The sequence below is a fragment of the Chlorocebus sabaeus genome, chromosome X, assembly GCF_047675955.1.
Source record: "Chlorocebus sabaeus isolate Y175 chromosome X, mChlSab1.0.hap1, whole genome shotgun sequence".
NCBI lineage: Eukaryota > Metazoa > Chordata > Mammalia > Primates > Cercopithecidae > Chlorocebus > Chlorocebus sabaeus.
The window spans coordinates 29,984,172-30,006,136 of NC_132933.1; the positions used below are offsets into that span (position 1 = coordinate 29,984,172).

General features: G+C 38.6%; 1 protein-coding gene across 10 annotated transcripts in view; it reads left to right on the forward strand.

Moving 5' to 3' along the window:
• THOC2 (THO complex subunit 2) overlaps window positions 1–21,965 on the forward strand; it is a 130,099-nt gene that overhangs the window by 71,113 nt on the left and 37,021 nt on the right. For 6 of the 10 annotated variants that reach the window (XM_073013418.1, XM_073013420.1, XM_037989101.2 and 3 more), the window contains 6 exons: window positions 13,069–13,110; window positions 13,544–13,674; window positions 13,777–13,878; window positions 17,836–17,932; window positions 19,419–19,512; window positions 20,306–20,386. In XM_073013418.1, coding sequence (XP_072869519.1) covers window positions 13,069–13,110; window positions 13,544–13,674; window positions 13,777–13,878; window positions 17,836–17,932; window positions 19,419–19,512; window positions 20,306–20,386 — 547 coding nt within the window. The remainder of the gene's footprint in view (window positions 1–13,068; window positions 13,111–13,543; window positions 13,675–13,776; window positions 13,879–17,835; window positions 17,933–19,418; window positions 19,513–20,305; window positions 20,387–21,965) is intronic. The other 4 variants (XM_008019484.3, XM_073013421.1, XM_008019483.3 and 1 more) reach the window with 1 other exon arrangement.

Here is a 21,965-nt window from a genome sequence, read left to right on the forward strand (position 1 = left end):
TAGCTCATTTCTTTTTAGCACTGAATAATATTTCATTGTCTGGATGTATCACAGTTGATCCACTCACCTACTGAAGGACATGTTGGTTGCTTCCAAGTTGTGGCAATCAAGAATAAAGCTGCTGTAAGCATCTTTGTACAAGTTTTTGTGTGGACCTAGGTTTTTGATCTGCTCTGACAATCTATGTATTTTAATTGGTGCGTTTACACTGTCAGTGTTCGAAGTAATTGATGTATTTGGATTAATATTAGTATCTACCATTTTTCTTACTGTTTTCTAGTTTTTGCTCCTGTTTTTTGTTCCTGTTTTTGTCTTCCGCTCTTTTCCTGCCCTTTCTGGCCCTTTTTTGGTTAAGTTTTTTAGTGATTACCCCACAGTCTGCAATGTACATTTACAATTGATCCAAGTCCACTTTCAAACACACTATTTTGCTTCATGGGTAGTGTGAGTACCTTACAATAACAGCATAATCCTAATTCTTTCCTCCCGACATCACTGAAGTCATTCATTTGCTTACACACACACACACACACACACATACACACACACACACGCACGCACGCATATGCATATGTAATCAAATACATTGTTGCTGTTATTCTTTTGAACAAACCATTATTTTTGTTATATTAGTTAAGCATAAGAAAAATAAACATTCTTATTTTACCTTCACTTAATCTTACTTCAGTGTTTCTTTTTTTGTTTGCTTATATGTGTCCAAGTTTCTGACCTGTATCATTTTCTTTCTGTCTAAAGAACTTACTTAGTATTTCTTGCAAGGCAGGTCTACTGGCAACAAATTCCCTCAGTTTTTGTCTGAGAAAGTCTTTATTTCTCCTTTACATTTAAAGTATAATTTCACAGGGTCCAGAATTCTAGGGTTTTTTTTTTGTTTTGTTTTTTTAATCTTAACACTTTAAATCTTTCACTCCACTCTTGCTTGCATAGTTTCTGAGGAGAAATGTGTTGGAGTTCTTACCCTTGCTTCTCTATAAGCAAGGTGTTCTCCCCCGCACCCAGCTTCTTTTAGGATTTTTTTCTTTTTCTTTGATTTTCTGTAGTTATAACATGATATGCCTAGGTGTAGTTTGTTTTGTTTTATTATTTATTTATTTATTTTTTGCATCTGTCTTGCTTGGTGTTCTCTGAGTTTCCTGCATCTGTGGTTTGGTGCCTGATACTAGTTTGGGGGAAATTCTGTCATCATTGCTTCAAATATTTCTTCTCTTACTTCCTCTCTTCTGCTATTTCCATTATGCATATGTTACAGTTTTGTAGTCCTACGGTTCTTGGATATTCTGTTCTGCCTTTTATGAGCCTTTTTTCTCTTTGCTTTTCAATTTTGCAGGCTTCTATGGAGATATCCTCAAGCTTAGAAATTTTTCCTCCTCAGTTGCGTTATTTCCTAGTAAGACCATCAAAGGCATTCTTCATTCTGTTACAGTGTTTTTGATCTGTAGGATTTCTTTTTGATTCTTTCCTTAAAATTTCCATATTTCTGCTTATATTGCCCCCTGCCCTTTTTTTTTGAGGTGGAATTTTGCTTTTGTTACCCAGGCTGGAGTACAATGGCATGATCTTGGCTAACTGCAACCTCCACCCCCGGGTTCAAGCAGATTTCCTGCCTCAGCCTCCCTAGTAGCTGGGACTATAGGCATGCACCACCACACCCAGCTAATTTTTCTATTTTTAGTAGAGATGGGGTTTCGCCTTGTTGGCCAGGCTAGTTTTGAACTCCTGACCTTAGGTGATCCGCCCACCTTAGCCTCCCAAAGTGCTGGGATTACAGGCGTGAGCCACCACGCCTGACTCCCCACCTTTTGTTTTTTTGAGACAGAGTTTTGCTCTGTCACCTAGGCTGGAGTACAATGGCATGGCCTTGGCTCACTGCAACCTCTGCCTTCTGGGTTCAAGCAATTGTCATGCCTCAGCCTCCTGAGTAGCTGTGATTACAGGCACATGCCACCATGCTTGGCTAAATTTTTGTATTTTTAGTAGAGACGGGGTTTTGCCATGTTGGCTAGGCTGGTCTAGAACTCCTGGCCTCGAGTGATTCACCTGCCTCGGCCTCCCAAAGTGCTGAGATTACAGGTGTCAAACACCGTACCCAGCCAGTCACAGAATCTTGTTTGTCTTTTTTCCCTCCTAGAAGTAAATAGCATAAGTTCCTGTCTCTCTCTCTCTCTCTCTCTCTCTCTCTCTCTCTCTCTCTCTCTCTCTTTTAGACGGAGTCTCGCTCTTGTTGCCCAGGCTGGAGTGCAGTGGCACGATCTCTGCTCACTGCAGCCTCTGCCTCCCGGGTTCAAGCTATTCTTCTAATTCAGCCTCCTGAGTAGCTGGGATTACAGGCGTCTGCCACCACACCCGGCTAATTTTTGTACTTTTAGTACAGACGAAGTTTCTCCATGTTGGCCAGGCTGGTCTGGAACTCCTGACCTCAGATGATCTGCCCACCTCGGCCTCCCAAAGTGCTGGAATTACAGGCATGAGCCACCGTGCCCAGCCGTAAGTTCCTTTTTTTTTTTTGAGACAGAGTCTTGCTCTGTCACCAGGCTAGAGTGCAGTGGTGCAAGCTCAGCTCACTGCAACCTCTGCCTCCCGGGTTCAAGCGATTCTTATAAATAAAATACATTTTATTTATTGTGTTAGGAATTGGGGTAGAGAGATTCTGTGTTTATGTTTTACTCTGCCATTGTAATTCATTTGTCTAGAAAGACTATGTGGCTATTTCATACGTTGGCCCTTGGTAAAAGCCAAAGTGTTCTAAATTGATTTACAAATAAAGCTTAGTAAAACCTGAAATTAGGCAGGCAGAATATACCCCAGACTGGGTATTAGATGACATTAGGAAATAGGTGAGATAGTGATCTTGTGGTAATGTGGAGGCATGTCCTTATTCTTAGGAGACATCCTGCATTATTTTGAGAAAAGTATCATGCCTGCAAATTTTTTTGGTCTGCCAAAAAAAGGGCAAAATGTTAACTGTTGAACTTAGAAGGTAGGTATATATAGGTGTTTAGTATACTATCCTTTCAGTTTTTATGTAAATTTGAAACTTTTCGTAATAAAAATTTGGATTGGTAGGAGGAGAATGTACCTTAGACCGGTAGTTTCAAAACTGTAGTTTATAAAACAAATGCTTTAGAACTTTGAGGTTGATGTTTACTACTTTTTGTTTTTTTGTCAGCTATTACAGGAGGGGGAGTCTGTGATTCTGCTTCATTCCACTTATTTGTTTTCAAAATTGAAAATCTGTCTTGGTTATGTAGCTTAAAACCCAAGATTCTTCATAGAGTAGTTTTAAGAAATAAATACGAAGATTTTAGTCTGTACATGGCACACAGTGAGCACTAAATAAATTGTAGTAAGAATGAGAAGAAGGGGGAAGTTGGAAATAGTGTTTTAATTCACACAGACAGCTTCAGGTTCCAGTCTTTTCAAAAATCTTGTGTTTTTTTCCTCTCTTCTGAGACATAGTCCTGAGTAGTGTTTGAAATGTTTAAGGGGCAGAGATACTCAAAATAAGTCATTATTAATAAAAAATTATCTAGTTATGTCTACAACTTTTCCATTCCATGACTCTCCAAAAACCCTCCTCCTAATAAACCTATAAACCTATATATTTTTTGTGAGTCCTGTACTGTTATGCAGCCGGATCAGCTACTGTGTCTTTATAGGGCAATTTTGGAACTTGTTTTGGGCCATTCAGCTAATGGCCTATATGGGCGTAATTGTGTCTAATTTTATTCAACCTTTTTTTTTTTTTGAGACGGAGTCTAGCTCTGTCGCCCAGGCTGGAGTGCAGTGGCGCAATCTTGGCTCACTGTAACCTCTGCCTCCCAGGTTCACGCGATTCTCCTGCCTCAGCCTCCTGAGTAGCTGGGATTACAGGCGCGTGCCACCATGCCCGGCTAATCTTTGTCTTTTTTTTTTAGTAGAGAAGGGTTTTCACCATGTTGGTCAGGCTGGTCATGAACTCCTGACCTCGTGATCTGCCCGTCTCAGCCTCCCAAAGTGCTGGGGTTACAGGCGTGAGCCACTGCGCCCTGCCTATTCAAACTTAAAAATTCAGTTGCTCACAGGCAAGTATAGTTTTGTTTTTGTTTTTGTTTTTTTTTAATTATACTTTAAGTTCTGGGATACATGTGCAGAACATGCAGGTTTGTTACATAGGTATACACGTGCCATGGTGGTTTGCTGCACCCATCAACCTGTCATCTACATTAGGTGTTTCTCCTAATGCTATCCCTCCCCTAGCCCCCCACCCCGTTACAGGCCCCTGTGTGTGATGTTCCCCTCACTGTGTCCTTGTGTTCTCATTGTTCAACTCCCACTTATGAGTGAGAACATGTGGTGTTTGGTTTTCTGTTCCTGTGTTAGTTTGCTGAGAATGATGGTTTCCAGCGTCATCCATGTCCCTGCAAAGGACATGAACTCATCCGTTTTTATGGCTGCATAATATTCCATGGTGTATATGTGACACATTTTCTTTATCCAATCTATCATTGATGGGCATTGGGTAGGTTCCAAGTCTTTGCTGTTGTGAAGCGTGCTGCAATAAACATACATGTGCATGTGTCTTTATAGTAGAATGATTTATAATCCTTTGGGTATATACCCAGTAATGGGATTGCTGGGTCAAATGGTATTTCTGGTTCTAGGTCCTTGAGGAATCACCACACTGTCTTCCACAGTGGTTGAACTAATTTACAACAGTGTAAAAGCATTCCTGTTTCTCCACATCCTCTCCAGCATCTGTTGTTTCCTGACTTTTTAATTATCACCATTCTAACTGGCGTGAGATGGTATCTCATTGTGGTTTTGATTTGCATTCCTCTGATGACCAGTGATGATGAGCATTTTTTCATATGTTTTTTGGCTGCATAAATGTCGTCTTTTGAGAAGTGTCTGTTCATATCATTTGCCCGCTTTTTGATGGGGTTGTTTTTTTCTTGTAAATTTGTTCATTCTAGTTTCTGGATATTAGCCCTTTGTCAGATGGATAGATTACAAAAATTTTCTCCCATTCTGTAGGTTGCCTGTTCACTCTGATGATAGTTTCTTTTGCTGTGCAGAAGCTCTTTAGTTTAATTAGATGCTTTTGTTGCCATTGCTTTTGGTGTTTTAGTCATGAAGTCTTTGCCCTTGCCTTTGTCCTAAATAGTATTGCCTAAGTTTTCTTCTAGGGCTTTTCTGGTTTTAGGTCTTACGTTTAAGTCTTTTAATCCATCTTGAGTTAATTGTTGTACACAGTGTATGGAAGGGGTCCAGTTTCAGTTTTCTGCATATGGCTAGCCAGTTTTCCCAACACCATTTGTTAAATAGAGGATCCTTTCCCCATTGCTTGTTTTTGTCAGGTTTGTCAAAGATTAGATGTTTGTAGATGTGTGGCGTTATTTCTGAGGCCTCTGTTCTGTTCCATGGTCTACCAGTACCATGCTGTTTTTGTTACTGTAGCCTTGTAATATAGTTTGAAGTCAGGTAGCATGATGCCTCCAACTTTTTTCTTTTTGCTTAGGATTGTCTTGGGTATACGAGCTCTTTTTTGGTTCCATATGAAATTTAAAGTTTTTTCTGACTCTGTGAAAAAAAGTCACTGGTAGCTTGATGGGGATAGCACTGAATCTGTAAATTACTTTGGGTGGTGTGGCCATTTTCACGATATTGATTCTTCCTATCCATGAGCATGGAATGTTTTTCCATTTGCTTGTGTCCTCTCTTATTTCCTTGAGCAGTAGTTTGTAGTTTTCCTTGAGGAGGTCCTTCACATCCCTTGTAAGCTGTATTCCTAGGTATTTTATTCTCTCTTTAGCAATTGTGAATGGGAGTTCACTCATGATTTGGCTCTCTATTATTGGTGTATGGAAATGCTTTTGATTTTTGCACATTGATTTTGTATCCTGAGTCTTTGTTGAAGTTATTTATCAGCTTAAGGAGATTTTGGGCTGAGACGATGGGGTTTTCTAAATATACGATCATGACATCTGCAAACAGAGACAATTTGACTTCCTCTCTTCCTATTTCAGTACACTTTATTCTTTCTCTTGGCTGACTGCCCTGACTAGAACTTCCAATACTATGTTGAATAGGATTGGTGAGAGAGAGCATCCCTGTCTTGCGCTGGTTTTCAAAGGGAATGCTTCCAGCTTTTGCCCACTCAATATGATATTGGCTGTGGGTTTGTCATAAATAGCTCTTATTATTTTGAGATATGTTCCACTGATACCTAGTTTATTGAGAGTTTTTAGCATGAAGGAGTGTTGTATTTTATCGAAGGCCTTTTCTGCATCTATTGAGATAATCATGTAGTTTTTGTCATTGGTTCTGTTTATGTGATGGATTACGTGTATTGATTTATGTATGTTGAACCAGCCTTGCATCCCAGGGATGAAGCTGACTTGATTGTGGTGGATAAGCTTTTTGATGTGCTGCTGGATTCGGTTTGCCAGTATTTTATTGAGGATTTTTGCATATATGTTCATCAGGGATGTCGGCCTGAAATTTTCTTTTTTTGTTGTGTCTTTGCCAGGTTTTGGTATCAGGATGATGCTGGCCTTGTAAAATGAGTTAGGGAGGAGTCCCTCTTTTTCTGTTGTTTGGAATGGTTTCAGAAAGAATGGTACCAGTTCCTCTTTGTACCGCTGGTAGAATTTGGCTGTGATCTGTCTGGTCCTGGGCTTTTTTTGGTTGGTAGGTTATTAATTCCTGCCTCTATTTCAGAACTTGTTATTGGTCTATTCAGGGATTCTACTTCTTCCTGGTTTAGTCTTGGGAGGGCGCATGTATCCAGGAATTTATCTATTTCTTCTAGATTTTCTAGTTTATATGCGTAGAGGTGTTTACAGTATTCTCTGATGGTAGTTTGTATTTCTGTGGAATCAGTGGTGATATCCCCTTTATAATTTTTTATTGTGTCTATTTGATTCTTTTCTCTTTTCTTCTTTATTAATCGGGCTAGCAGTCTTATTTTGTTAATATTTTCAAAAAACCAGCTCCTGGATTCAGTGATATTTTGAAGGGTTTTTTTTTGTGTGTGTCTCTATCTCCTTCAGTTCTGCTCTAATCTTAGTTATTTCTTGTCTTCTGCTAGGTTTTGAATTTGTTTGCACTTGCTTCTCTAGTTCTTTTAATTGTGATGTTAGGATATCAATTTCAGATCTTTTCCACATTCTCCTGTGGGCATTTGGTGCTATAAATTTCTCTCTAAACACTGCCTTAGCTGCATCCCAGAGATTCTGGTACGTTGTCTCTTTGTTCTCATTGGTTTCAAATAGCTTATTTATTTCTGCATTAATTTCATTATTTACCCAGTAGTCATTCAGGGGCAGGTTGTTCAGTTTCCATGTAGTTGTGTGGTTTTGAGTGAGTTTCTTAATCCCGAGTTCTAATTTGATTGCACTGTGGTCTGAGAGACTGTTATAATTTCCATTCTTTTGCATTTCCTGAGGAGTCTTTTACGTCCAATTATGTGGTCAATTTTAGAATAAGTGTGATGTGATGCTGAGAAGAATGTATATTCTGTTGATTTGAGGTGGAGAGTTCTGTAGATGTCTATTAAGTCTGCTTTGTTCAGAGCTGAGTTAAAGCCCTGAATGTCTTAGTTAATTTTCTGTGTCGTTGATCTGTCTAGTATTGACAGTGGGGTGTTAAAGTCTCCCACTATTATTGTGTGGGGGCCTAAGTCTCTTTGTAGGTCTCTAAGAACTTGCTTTATGAATCTGGGTGCTTCTGTATTGGGTGCATATATATTTAGGATAGTTAGCTCTTCTTGTTGCATTGATCCCTTTACCATTATGTAATGCCCCTCTTTGTCTTTTTTGATCTTTGTTGTTTTAACGTCTGTTTTATCAGAGACTCGGATTGCAACCCCTGCTTTTTTTGCTTTCCATTTGCTTGGTGAATCTTCCTCCATCCCTTTATTTTGAGCCTATGTGTGTCTTTGCATGTGAGATGGGTCTCCCGAATACAGCACACTGATGGGTCTTGACTCTATCCAATTTGCTAGTCTGTGTCTTTTAATTTAGGGGCATTTAGCCCATTTACATTTAAGGTTCATATTGTTATGTGTGAATTTGATCCTGTCATTATGATGCTAGCTGGTTATTTTGCCTGTTAGTTGATGCAGTTTCTTCACAGTGTCGATGGTGTTTACAATTTGGTAGGTTTTTGCAGTAGCTGTAACCAGTCTTTCCATATTTAGTGCTTCCTTCAAGAGCTCTTATAAGGCAGGCCTGGTAGTGACAAAATCTCTCAGCATTTGCTTGTCTGTAAAGGATTTTACTTCTCCTTCGCTTATGAAACTTAGTTTGGCTGGATATGACCTTCTGGGTTGAAAATTCTTTTCTTTTCTTTAAGAATGTTGATTATTAGACCCCACTCTCTTCTGGCTTGTAAGGTTTCTGCTGAGAGACCTGCTGTTAGTCTGATGGGCTTCCCTTTGTGGGTAACCTGACCTTTCTCTCTGGCTGCCCTTAACATTTTTTTCTTTGTTTTGACCTTGATGAATCTGATGATTATGTGTCTTGGGGTTGCTCTTCTCAAGGAGTATCTTTGTGGTGGTCTCTGTATTTCCTGAATTTGAATGTTGGCCTGTCTTGCTAGATTGGAGAAATTTTCCTGCATAATACCCTGAAGAGTGTTTTCCAACTTGGTTCCATTCTCCCTGTGACTTTCAGGTACACGAATCAAACGTAGGTTTGGTCTTTTCACACAGTCCCATGTTTCTTGGAGGCTTTGTTTGTTCTTTTTCATTTTTTTTTCTCTAATCTTGTCTTCACGCTTTGTTTCATTAACTTGAGCTTCAGTCTCTGATATCCTTTCTTCTGCTTGATCGATTCGGCTATAGATACTTGTGTATGCTTCAGGAAGTTCTCATGCTGTGTCTTTCAGCTCCATGAGGTCATTTTTGTTCTCTTAACTGGTTATTCTAGTTAGCAATTCTCTAACCTTTTTTCAAGGTTCTTAGCTTCCTTGCATTGGGTTAGAACATGTTCCTTTAGCTTGGAGGAGTTTCTTATTACCCACCTTCTGAAGCCTACTTCTGTCAGTTCCTCAAACTCATTCTCTGTCCAGTTTTGTTCCCTTGTTGTTGAGGAGTTGTGATCCTTTGGAGGAGAAGAGGCATTCTGGTTTTTGGAATTTTCAGCCTTTTTGTGCTGTTTTTTCCTCATCTTCGTGGATTTATCTACCTTTGGTCTTTGATGTTGGTGACATTCGGGTGGAGTTTTTGTGTGAACATCCTATTTGTTGGTGTTGACTCTATTACTTTCTGTTTGTTACTTTTCCTTCTAATAGGCCTCTCTGCTGCAGGTCTGCTGGAGTTTGCTGGAGGTCCACTTCAGACCCTGTTTGCCTGGGTAGCTCCAGCGGAGGCTACAGAACAGCAAAGATTGCTGTCTTTTCCTTCTTCTGGAAGCTTCATCCTGGAGGGGCACCTGCCAAATGCCAGCCAGAGCTCTCCTGTATGATGTCTGTCGACCCCTGCTGGGAAGTGTGTCTTGGTCAGGAGGCACAGGGGTCAATCACCCACTTGAGGAGGCAGTCTCTCTCTTAGCAGAGCTTGAGCGCTGTCCTGAGAGATCCGCTGTCCCCTTCAGAGCTAGCAGGCAGGAACGTTTAAGTCTGCTGAAGCTGTGCCCACAGCCACCCCTTCCCCCAGGTGCTCTGTCCCAGGAAGATGGGAGTTTTATTTATAAGCCCCTGACTGGGGCTGCTTCCTTTCTTTCAGAGATGCCCTGCCCAGAGAGGAGGAATTTAGAGAGACAGTCAGGCTACACCAGCTTTGGGACGCTGCAGTGGGCTCTGCTCACTTTGAACTTCCCAGCGGCTTTGTTTACACTGTGAGGGGAAAACCACCTCACAGTGGTTTTACAGACTTAAGACTGCTGTGCTGGCAGCGAGAATGTCAAGCCAGTGGATCTTAGCTTGCTGGGCTCCTTGGGGGTGGGATCCGCTGAGCTAGACCACTTGGCTCTGTGGCTTCAGCCCCCTTTCCAGGGGAGTGGATGGTTCTGTCTCGCTGGTGTTCCAGGAACTACTGGGGTGTGAAAGAAGACTCCTGCAGCTAGCTCAGTGTCTGCCCAAACGGCCATCCAATTTTGTGCTTGAAATCCAGGACCCTGGTGGTGTAGGCACAGAGGGAGTCTCCTGGTCTGCGGGTTGTGAAGACTGTGGGAAAAGCTTAGTATCTGGGCCAGAATCTACCGTTCCTCACAGCACAGTCCGTCATGGCTTCCCTTGGCTAGGGGAGGGAGTTCTCCGATCCCTTGCACTTCCTGGGTGAGGCGATGCCCCACCCTGCTTTGGCTCACCCTCCGTGGACTGCACCCACTGTTTAACCAGTCCCACTGAGATGAGCTTGGGTACCTCAGTTGGAAATGCAGAAATAATTCACCTTCTTGCTGGGAGCTGCAGACTGGAGCTGTTTTGTTTGGCCACCTTGCCAGCCACCGAAGCCATGATTTCTGAGAGTTCATAGAAATTAGGCTGATGAAATTTAAATAATTTGCCAGGTCTCAACAATTGATACAGCTTTTTTTTTTAACTTCCCCTTTGATCTTCATAGATCTGCAGGTTTTATTTTCCATTTTCAAAATCTTTTTTTTATTTTTTATTTTTTGAGACGGAGTCTTGCTCTGTTGCTCTTAGGCTGGAGTGCAGTGGCATGATCTAGGCTCACTGCAACCACCACCTCCCGGGTTCAAGCGATTCTCCTGCCTCAGTTTCCCGAGTAACTGGGACTATAGGCATGTGCCACCATGCCTGGCTAGTTTTTTGTATTTTTAGGAGAGATGGGGTTTCACCTTATTGGTCAGGTTGGTCTCTAACTCCTGACCTCATGATCCGTCTGCCTCGGCTTCCCAAAGTGCTTGGATTACAGGCATCAGCCACCATGCCTGGCCCAAGTATAGTTTTTGATCTTCAAGAGGTGCCAGTACTCTGTCCTGTTCATATTTGAATTCCCAATGCCTGAAATTTAGTCAGTAAATGAATGAATGAATGCATGAATGCATGTCTCTTGTTCTCCTTCCCTGTTTCTGTCTCCCTCCCATTTCTAGCTGGCATTCAATAAAACTTATAGTGTTATGTGAGAATCTTACAGTTGCTTTGAATTAAAAAGCAAATTAAACTAAAAGAAAAAGTATCAAGGGAGTAGAATGTATTTTCCTACCAAACAAGAAAATTCCTTTTATTTGCATGTACTTCTTGATTTAATTTTGTACATTCTTGCTATAATTCGACTTTGATAGGAAGGTCTTTTACTGCTTTTCTAGTTGGTTTTATTTTGCTTCTTATATTTCTTTCCCCTTTTCAAATTTTCCTGCTTATGAAATCTAGAGAATTGATGCTTGAAATTGATATGAAATCTAGAGAATAGATGCTTGAAACTCATAAGAGTCACCTAGAAAGGGAATTAGGACAACTTAGTAAATAAGAAAATGTTTTATTTCTATGGGAAAAAAACTGTGTGTTGCTTTATTAGGTTTGTTTAAATTATAGTATACCAGGAAAGGAGGAGCTTAACTGTCTTTATCCCCGACATAATATGCCATAAACCTAGTTTTTCCAGTTACAGGATACCTGTATTTTTGTTTCTCAATGTACATCCTATATGCCACCAGAATTATGTGTGTGCTACCTCGCCACCCACAAACCAAACCAAACCAAACCATCTGGCTTTTTTCTGCCAGGCCACTCCTCTGTAACCCAGTTCCTTCTTTGCTTACCAGGATATATGTTGACTTAATAAATTATTTCTGTGAAAGGAACCATACCTTTTTAACCTGCCAATTAAAAACAAATTGAGTGTATGTATTTTCCCATAAAGGTAACATGGCAGGCCCTGAATTAGTGTTATGTGAAAATGTAGCATAACGGTTAGACTTTTCCTGTGGTAACATCCATTACTGAAGTGTGAAAATGTATGCATACACAAAACACCCTTATCTACCAAGAAAATAAGAAGCTTATTATCAACATATTAGCTTTTCCCTCTTTCTCACTTGATATTGAGCTAAATTCTTGTCAGAAATCTAGATTGTCACTGGTTGTCAGTACTTTAGTTGTCTTTTTGTCTTCTACAGACTCCGCCAGCTGTCTCTGTTTACATTCACACAAATATCATTCACTGTTTAATTTTGAATTAATAGACATCCTTGTCAAACATCACTTTAGGGGCTCATCTGCAAATCTACAAATTGTTTATCTAATACAGACGCAGGATTTTTCATTCAGTCTGTACAATTTAAGCAATGGTTTTGTCTTTGTTAGTAATGTTATTGGTATTTTGGGCTTATCTTTCAGTGAGGACTTTGGGAGTGGTGAATTAAAAGATAGTTTTAAATTTCTTTGTGTTTAATTTGGCTTTGTTTTTGCTTTTTGTTGCTTTAGTGTTTGATTATACTAATTCCGTAGAAGAAAAACTATAATCTCTGGATGGAAAAATGCAAATGTATTATAATGAAATTATTGTACTGGCCACAATTTTTTTTTTCTTTTTTTTGCTCTTGTCGCCCAGGCTGGTGTGCAATGGCACGATCTTGGCTCACTGCAACCTGTGCCTCCTGGGTTCAAGCGGTTCTCCTGCCTAAGCCTCCCGAGTAGCTGAGGCTACAGGTGTGCGCCACCATGCCTGGTTAATTTTTGTATTTTCAGTAGAGATGGGGTTTCGCCATGTTGGACAGGCTGGTCTCAAACGCCTGACCTCAGGGGATCTGCCCACGTCGGCCTCCCAAAGTCCTGGGATTACAGGCGTGAGGCACCATGCCCAGCCCTCACTACATTTTTATAATAAATACTTAGATCAATTTTAGGATGCGTTGGTTTGATAGGTTGAGAAAAGAATTGGTTTATAAAAATTGACACTTAAAATTCATGGATATCAAGTATGACTTAGAGGTTAGAAACATAGATAAAATTTAAAAAGGTTAACAGGCTATATTTAAAATCTACATATTTGTAAAAAGTAAGAATCGTGCAAGTTAAAGTTTTTTTCAAATTAGAGCCTAAATTGTGACACCATAATCTTAGCCATTTTGTATTTTATTAATTTCTTTTTTTAAATTATAGTTTCAGTCTGATGGAAGCAAACAAGAAGATAAAGAAAAAACGGTAAGAGACTAGAAAAATCCAATAATGTGTCTAATGTTTGTCTTGGTACAGTATACTACTAATTTTACTGTGAACAAGCTTTAATCATCTGTATGAGTAATTGTTTTATAATGTAGATGCTGATTATAGTTTTTGGCAGCTTATGCAAAGTTATCTTTTAAGATTAACATTTTTTCCCCTGAGGATTAATATGTTGAAAAACGAAGAGAGATAAAATTTCCTCATTCCTTTGCTACCCCTTTCCTTTCCTCACCCCATTTTATGTCTTAGATGGAGAAACATAAATAAGCATTGTGAAAAAGGTGGGTGAGGAATGGGATATTGTGTGTTATGAGATTAAGAAACAGTAATTTTCCCAAAGCTGTCATAAATTTATTGTTGATTATACTAATATAGACCTCTTACTGAAATAACTTTTCCTTCTTTCTTTTAGGAAGTTATCCTTAGCTGTTTGCTTAGCATTACTGACCAGGTACTACTTCCATCTCTTTCTTTGATGGACTGCAATGCTTGTATGTCTGAGGAACTATGGGGAATGTTTAAAACATTTCCATATCAGCATAGGTAAATACATATTATTTTCATGTTTTTAACTATTAGTAATTCTAGTATATTAACCTCTAAGTGTTTAACTTTTCCTAATTCTTCATCTCATCGTTTTTTAAGATACCGTCTGTATGGCCAGTGGAAGAATGAAACTTATAACAGTCACCCACTTTTAGTAAAAGTTAAAGCTCAAACAATAGACAGAGCCAAATATATCATGAAGTAAGTTTTAATTTATTTTTCATATTAATCTAAATTATATCTGGAGCTCATTTATTTTCTTTCAGGTAGCTTGTCTGAGCCTCAGTTTTGAGAAAGCCTATGTGTTGTGAATGGTATAGCTGATTTATATACTACAGATGGAATGACTATTAACTGTGGTTTTAGCTCATTTTGACTACCGAGTTAATGTTTGCATAGTTGTCCTGTTTACATATGGATAAAAATCTAATGAAAATCCTCTTTAATACATGTATCATGTTATAGGATGAGGGTTTTGTTTTCTTCTTTTTAAGGACAGCCTGCTGTGGTCTTTGCTTACCTTTAGTGATTTGTGCAAGGTAGTAAAAGTTCTAGCAGTTTCCTCTGCTGAAAGTTGCCATAATAAATTTTTTTAATCTGTTAGGAAGAACTAATGAAATTATCCAGAACTATCTCTGCAGGGAGTCAACTTTTGAGAAATTTCTTTTTTAAAAAAATTTGTACACTTTTATTTTCATATCATTAAAAACATAAGAGTGATGTTCTACTTCCCAGTAGATTATTTGAAGTTTAATTATGAAAATCATATACTTCAGGTTCGTATTAGTTTAGATACTTAATTACATTGCTGTATTGCAAGTGTTTTCAATGAGGCTATTGTCAGTTGTCATTCCTTTTTTAAATTCATGTGGTATGGTTATTCTAATTAAAAGTAGTTCGTTCTCAGTTTATTGAGATTTAACAGTGTGTAATGTCTGTTAAATGTTGTCTTTGCCCAGTGATACTGTTTCTGGTCACAGTCTACTGGGAAAACAGGTGTGTGCATGATAACAATCTATTTTTTTTTCCCTGTGAGCCTATGAATTATATTGAAACAACACAGTTTAATAGGTTATACATGTTATACAGCATGAATAAAGTGCTATGGGAGGGTAGATGAGAGTAAATGATTTCACTTGGGGGAGTTTTGTTTGGCAGGAGATGATACTAGATCTGAAAGAGTTTCTGGACTTAAGAGTTCTCCAGGTACAGTTTCTAGCTTAACAACATCAGCTAATATTTAGGGGAGCTCTTACTATATGTGCCAGGCATTGAACTAAGTGCTCTGCATGGATTGTTTAATAATACATTAAGCATTATTAAATACCTTAAATTCATCTGCTGTCTCTGCCACCACTCCCTTAGTTCTTTTATCTGGCGTATTACAGTGATTTGTATATTCTCTTACTTAAAAATCCTTTGGTGACTGACTTTACCTGAAGGTATATGTTAGGCTCTATGGCATGGTGATATAAATAAGAGGTCCTCCCTGGTTTGTCCCTCCCTGCATACAACCTCCTTTCCTGCCAATTCTACTTCCAGATGTGCTGAGCCTACTAATGTTTCCCTAAATGTACCACTCTCTCCTTAGCTTCTCTTCCCCTGTATATACTTTTTATTTCCTCTGTTGGTACAGATTTTCCCTTACCTTCCTTTCCCCCTTTCCATCTGGTGACCTCATTCTTGGAGAGTGAGCTCCAGTGTTACTTCCAGTGAAGGCTTCCCTGGCATAAACTGCCAAGCATAATCGATCTTATTTCCACCGCTATTTTTTATACATATAATGTTATCATACCTCTAGGTACATTGATATGATTTTCTGTTTTTAATTATCTAATGTTTTGAATAGTTTATATGTTTACATGGGTTAAGTTTCAGTAAATATAAAAGGTATACATACAGCAAAAAGTCTCACCCCATCCTCCATCTACTCAGTTCTTCCCCCCAAGGAAAATAAAGTAACCACTGTTTAGTCTCTTATTTATCCTTCCATATATTCTTATGTATATGCAAGTCAGTACGAATATATTTTCCCCCTCTTATTATTATTATTATATTAATATTGTTTTTTCTTTGTAAAAATGGGACCTCACTATGTTGCCCAGGCTGGTCTTGAACTCCTGGCCTCAAGTGATCCTCCCACCTTGACCTCTTAGTCTTAGTGCTGGAGTTACAGACGTAAGCCACCACACCCCAGCCACCTTTTAGATTATCAATAGCATATAAGTACTATTCTGTTGATTGCTCTTTTTAAGAATATTGAAATTTAATAAATGATTTTAAATCTGTCTCCCTTACTGGACCAGGCTTGAGAGCAGGAACTGTTATTCTGTTATTCATCCTTTTTTTTTTTTTTTTTTTTTTGGGAGATGGAGTTTTGTACTGTCGCCCACGCTGGAGTGCTGCAGTGGCACGATCTTGGCTCACTGCAACCTCTGCCTCCTGGGTTCAAGCTATTCTCCTGCCTCGGCCTCCCAAATAGTTGGGATTACAGGTGCCCACCACTACGTCCAGCTAATTTTTTGTATTTTTAGTAGAGACGGGGTTTCACCATGTTGGCCAGGCTGGTCTCGAACTTCTAACCTTGTGATTCACCCACCTCGGACTCCCAAAGTGGTGGGATTACAGGTGTGAGCCACTGCACCCGGCCTCATCCTTATATTTCTATGCTTGACCTTAGCCAAAAGGCTGAGAAACACAATCTTCCTTGTTTTTCTAATGCTTAGTACTTTGACTGTCATCGTAGGTATTAATATGAATGAATAAAAATATAATTTACTACAGAATAATATGTGCAGAATTTTTAATATACTTGGATTTTTGTTACATTCGTAAGCTAAAACTATTTTACCAGGCTTAAACAATATGATTTTGTTACTGTTTGAAGTTTTTACATTAAGCATATAATGTATTAATTTATTACTTGTAGAATTTCATGAGTTTTGAATACTATTTAAAACATGAGCTTGCTATAGGGCATTTAATAATTCTTTCTACAAATGTTTGTTGTGTTCCATATGCTAGACACTGGTGGTTTGAGGGGAAGACAAAGACAAGAAAATATTTCTTTAATTTTTGTTTGTTTGTCCCTCTAGGGTGATGGAGGCAGAAGGGAATGGAATAAAAAACAGAGAGAGGAGGGGTTGACCTTGGCAAGTAGAGGGAGGCACCTGAAATATTGGGGTTAGAAATAGGGACAGGTAGTGGTAAGTTGGAAATTTGAACAAAATACTGTATAGCTAACTGTTAAAACTAATGGTCTCTCTTTTCTATGAAACAAAAACTGGGATATGGAGAATTGGAAAGGGCAGCAGTTGATGATGAAATAATTTTGATTGATGGGGCCAGTTTTGTCATGAGAAATTAATTATAGCAAGTTTGTCACTTGGATAATGGTCACATCTCCTGAATTATAAACTGAATTCATAATTTACTTCATTATATTTTCATCCTAGAAAGCTTCCTTCCTGTCACTTGTAGCCTTTTCAAGTCTCTAGATTTATTATGTAATAATCTCAGCAGAGACATTTAAGATTCTGTATAATAATTGTTTTGAACTCTAAGAATTAATAAATATAAATTTGAAGAATGCTGGTAAAAGGATGATGAGCAAAGGAAGAAATAAAGAGGAAGGAAAGGAGTAGAATTTAGTTTCAAAACATTGTTTACCTTGAATATGAAAAGCAGATAACTTTACATATAGAGGAGTGCATTACCTATTGCTGTGTTAGAGTCACTGAGCCAGATGGCATGAGGCATTTCATTGCTTGACACCAAATTTGATATCTTAATCCCTAAACTGATAAATGAGTCCTCCTAAATCTGAAATAATTTTGATTCTTTGTAAGAAGAGTTTTATGTACTTGCAGAGTACATTAAGAGTTTTACTGATTATCAGACTATTACTATGAAGTGGAAATGTGTATTTTATAAATGTTAAGCATTTAATATAAAATCTCAATACCCTCTGGGAGAATCCCTAACCAAAATAGCCCAAATCCTGCCATAAAGGATGTGATGAATGTGGTTGTTTGCATTAATCCGTTTTCGATATTTGGGGAATAATTGCTTTTTCCCCCATGATGATGTAACAAAGCTATCAACATTACAAGGAATGTTACTTAAGATGATCCCTGCCACCTTTTTCTTCCTCTGTAGGCGCCTAACCAAGGAAAATGTGAAGCCTTCTGGAAGACAAATTGGGAAGTTGAGCCACAGCAATCCAACCATTTTGTTTGATTATGTATGTTTTGAGGTTAATATTATTTTAAGGGATTTTTCTTTTTGTTGCCTTTAAATCAGCTCAGGTGGAAATAGAACGATGTTAGAAAATGAAACATTGTAAGGTTATACTAAAAACAAAATTACTACACAATATATGTAACACATTGATCTATTTTTCTATTAATAGTAACAGTGCTACTATTATAGGCAATATAATAGTTATTTTGTATATATAATGTTATTTTGTATACCACATTTTGATTTCTGGACTTATTACTTGATTTTAGCTTTTAGAAACATTCAAATGGCATTTCATTGTGATTTACATGTAATACTATCACTGCAATGTTTATTTATTTTTATTTATTTATTTTTTTTGAGATGAAGTCTTGCTCTGTCACCCAGGCTGTAGTGCAGTGATCCGATCTCAGCTCACCGCAACCTCTGCCTCCCAGGTTCAAGCGATTCTCCTGCCTGTCTCCCGAGTAACTGGGATTACAGGCGTGTGCCACTGCACTTGGCTGATTTTTCGTATTTTTAGTAGAGATGTGGTTTCACCATGTTGGCCAGGCTGGTCTTGAGCTCCTGACCTCAGGTAATCCACCCGCCTTGGCCTCCTGAAGTGCTAGGATTATAGGCGTGAGCCACCATGCCTGGCCAATATTTAGAGATTTCTAAAACACATGAGAGAGACTAGACTCTTTCATTCCAAAATTCAGCTTTAGGCCAACTGGAGTTATTTCCTTTTTTAATTAATTTTTTTAAGATTCAAGGGGTACATGTGCAGGTTTATTACATGGATGTATTGCATAATGCTGAGGTTTGGGCTTCTATTGAACTCCTCACCCAAATTGTGAGCATAGTACCCAGTAGGTAGTTTTTCAAACCTTGACAAGCACCTCCCCCACTTACTTTTAGAGTCCCCAGTGTCTTTCTATCTTTATGTCCGTGTGTACCCATAGTAAATTTTCAGGATACAAAATTAACATACAAAAATCAGTAGCATTTCTATACCCCAATAATGTTCAAGCTGAAAACCAAATCAAGAGCACAATCCCATTTACAATAGTCACAAAAAAAGTGCCTAGAGATATATCTAACCAAGGAGGTGAAAGATCTGTATTAGAACTGTAAAACACTGATGAAAGAAATCATAGATGCTAAAAGCAAATGGAAAGACATTCCATGCTCTTGGATTGGAAGAATCAATATAGTTAAAATGTCCATACCGCCCAAAGGAATCTACAGATTCATTGCAATTCCAGTCAGATTACCACTGTCATTTTTTTATAGAATTGGAATTATTTTCTAACTGAAAAATGTAGCCTAAGAAAATATTCTCTAAGGCAGTGATAAAATAGTAATTTCTATATAAATATGAAATATTTATACAGGAAACCACTTTAATTATAAGCATTATTTCTTTTGAAAAATAAAAAGTGTAGCCATTACTTAGTTGGCACAGTAGAAATCCTTTGATCAGTTAATGCCTTCTATTATTTGTTGCTGTTTTCCAGATCTTGTCACAAATACAAAAGTATGATAACTTAATAACACCTGTAGTAGATTCATTGAAATACCTCACTTCATTGAATTATGATGTCTTGGCCTGTATCCTTTCAAATGAAGTAATATGTAGATTTCATATTTAATAGATCATATGGTAAATGTTTTATTTTCATTCTGTTTTCGTTTAGTAACCATCTGAGGTTGATTCAGGTGGCTGATCTGAAGTTTGGTCAGTCAGTAGTGTGTGTGTGTGTGTGAGAGAGAGAGAGAGAGAGAGTGTGTGTGTGTGTGTGTGTGTGTGTGTGTGTCTTTGTGTTATATAAAGGGAGACATGAGGCTTACCAGACTTTTTTTTGCGAGATGGAGTTTTGCTCTGCCGCCCAGGCTGGAGTGCAGTGGCACGGTTTCGGCTCATTGCAACCTCCGCCTCCTGGGTTCAAGTGAGTCTCTTGGCTCAGCTTCCCAAGTAGCTGGGATTACAGGCAGGTGCTATCACACCTGGCTAATTTCCTTGTTTTTTGGTAGAGATGGGATTTCACTAGGTTGGCCAGGGTGATCTTGAACTCCTGACCTCAAGTGATCCACCCACCTTGGCCTCCCAAAGTGCTGGGATTACAGGCATGAGCCACTGCACCCAACTGGCTTACCAGACATCTTGATATTGATGGAATCTATCTTGATTGCTGAAAGATGGAAAGGAGGCTAAAGAAGGAATGTTGGTACTACAATGAGTGTATTTTTCAATAATTAGTTTTAGCAACATCCCTGGTCTTGGAACAAAAAGAAAAATAATTTGTAATGACCAACAATTTTGCCCCTATGATGTGGCATATTTATGTTTTAAGGGTCTTTATTAGAGATGTAATGACTTAAGTTTTTTCTTAATGTATGAAAGATTGTATCATTGAAGCTTTAGCTAATCCAGAAAAGGAAAGAATGAAACATGATGACACAACCATCTCAAGCTGGCTTCAGAGTAAGTATTTTTATTTTTGAGAAAATGAAAATACTGTCTGTGGTAACTGCCATGTTATGTGTTTTATTACCTACGCTTAGAGACTTTTAGAAGCCTATTCGTTAAGAGTTGTTGAGAATATCTAGCTACTGAGTTTGTTCTACAGAGTCCTTGGCTACTTAAGGAGGTTGATATGGTACTTATTTATTTTCCTAACTTAAGAGACCATTACTGACTGTGATAGAATTTGGGTAAGCATTACTGGGGAGATGAAATCTCCTTCTTTTTATTTATTTATTTATTTATTTTTTGAGATGGAGTCTCGCTCTGTCATCCAGGCTGGAGTGCAGTGGCGTGATCTCGACTCACTGCAGCCTCCGCCTCCCAGGTTCTAGCAATTCTCCTGCCTCAGCTTCCCTAGTAGTTGGGATTACAGGCATGCGCCACCATGCCCAGCTAATTTTTGTATTTTCGTTGGAGGCAGGTTTTCACCATGTTGGCCAGGCTGGTCTCGAACTCCTGACCTCAAGTGATCTGCCCACCTTGGCCTCCCAAAGTGCTGGGACTACAGGCATGAGCCACCATGCCTAGCCGAAAATCTCCTTTTTAACTAACATTATTTTATAGGAGTTGATCGTAAGGGAGCTAGTCTCATTTCTTCCCATTCCATCCTGAGGTTCCAGTCATCTTAAAAGAACAAAAACTTGACTTAGTTTAACCAAAAAAACTAACCATATTTCTTTTTAATTCTTGTACCTTTGGTTTCTAGCAGCCAGTTCCCTTTCTTTCAACTTATTGTATCTGATAGCGGAATCTTGCAGTGGCTCCCCATTGTCCTTTAAAGTCCGAAATGTTTAATAAATCATACAAGTAAGTTCTTTTGAAATCAGGTCCTTTTGCACTGTTCTAGCCTCATCTTTTCCCTGCTTCCCAATATTCTAGATTCCATTAATACTGAACTTCTTGTACTTTCCATGAACTTTTGCCCATTATTCACTTGACTTGGACTACCCTTCATGGCCCACTCCGTGTTCTGTTTATTCATTAGATTTCAGCTTAGAGGTCACTTCCTCTGGAAAGCTTTTTCTGTTAACGCTCCCACCCACAAGTCTGAATTGGGTGTTCCTCTTTTATATTTCCATGGAACATTTTGCTCATCATAGTTATTTGTTTACTTTTCTGTATCTTCCACTAGACTCAGCTCCTTGAGGGCAGGACTTGAGTTTTGTCCAATATCATTTAGGTGCTTAGCAAATAGTTGTGGAATAGGTTGCAGAGTACTTGACTTTACTTGCATCTCCTACTCTTGTATTGGCTGGAGTCTCCTCCCTATTCATGGTATGATAAGGACCATTGGTTAAAATTGGTCTCTTGTCTGCTTCTAGGTCTGGTAATACTTTATTTTCTTGCACCTCCACAACTAGTAGCATGTTCTTAGATAAAAAAAGATTTTTTTTTTCCTTGACTCACATTCGGGGGCTGGCATTTTGTCATTTATTCAAGTTTACTGAGTGATCTGCAAGATTTTGTTATATCTTAGTTTCACAAACTCTGGAATCAGGCTGCAAAGATTTGACTCACTGCTCTACTTTGTACTATG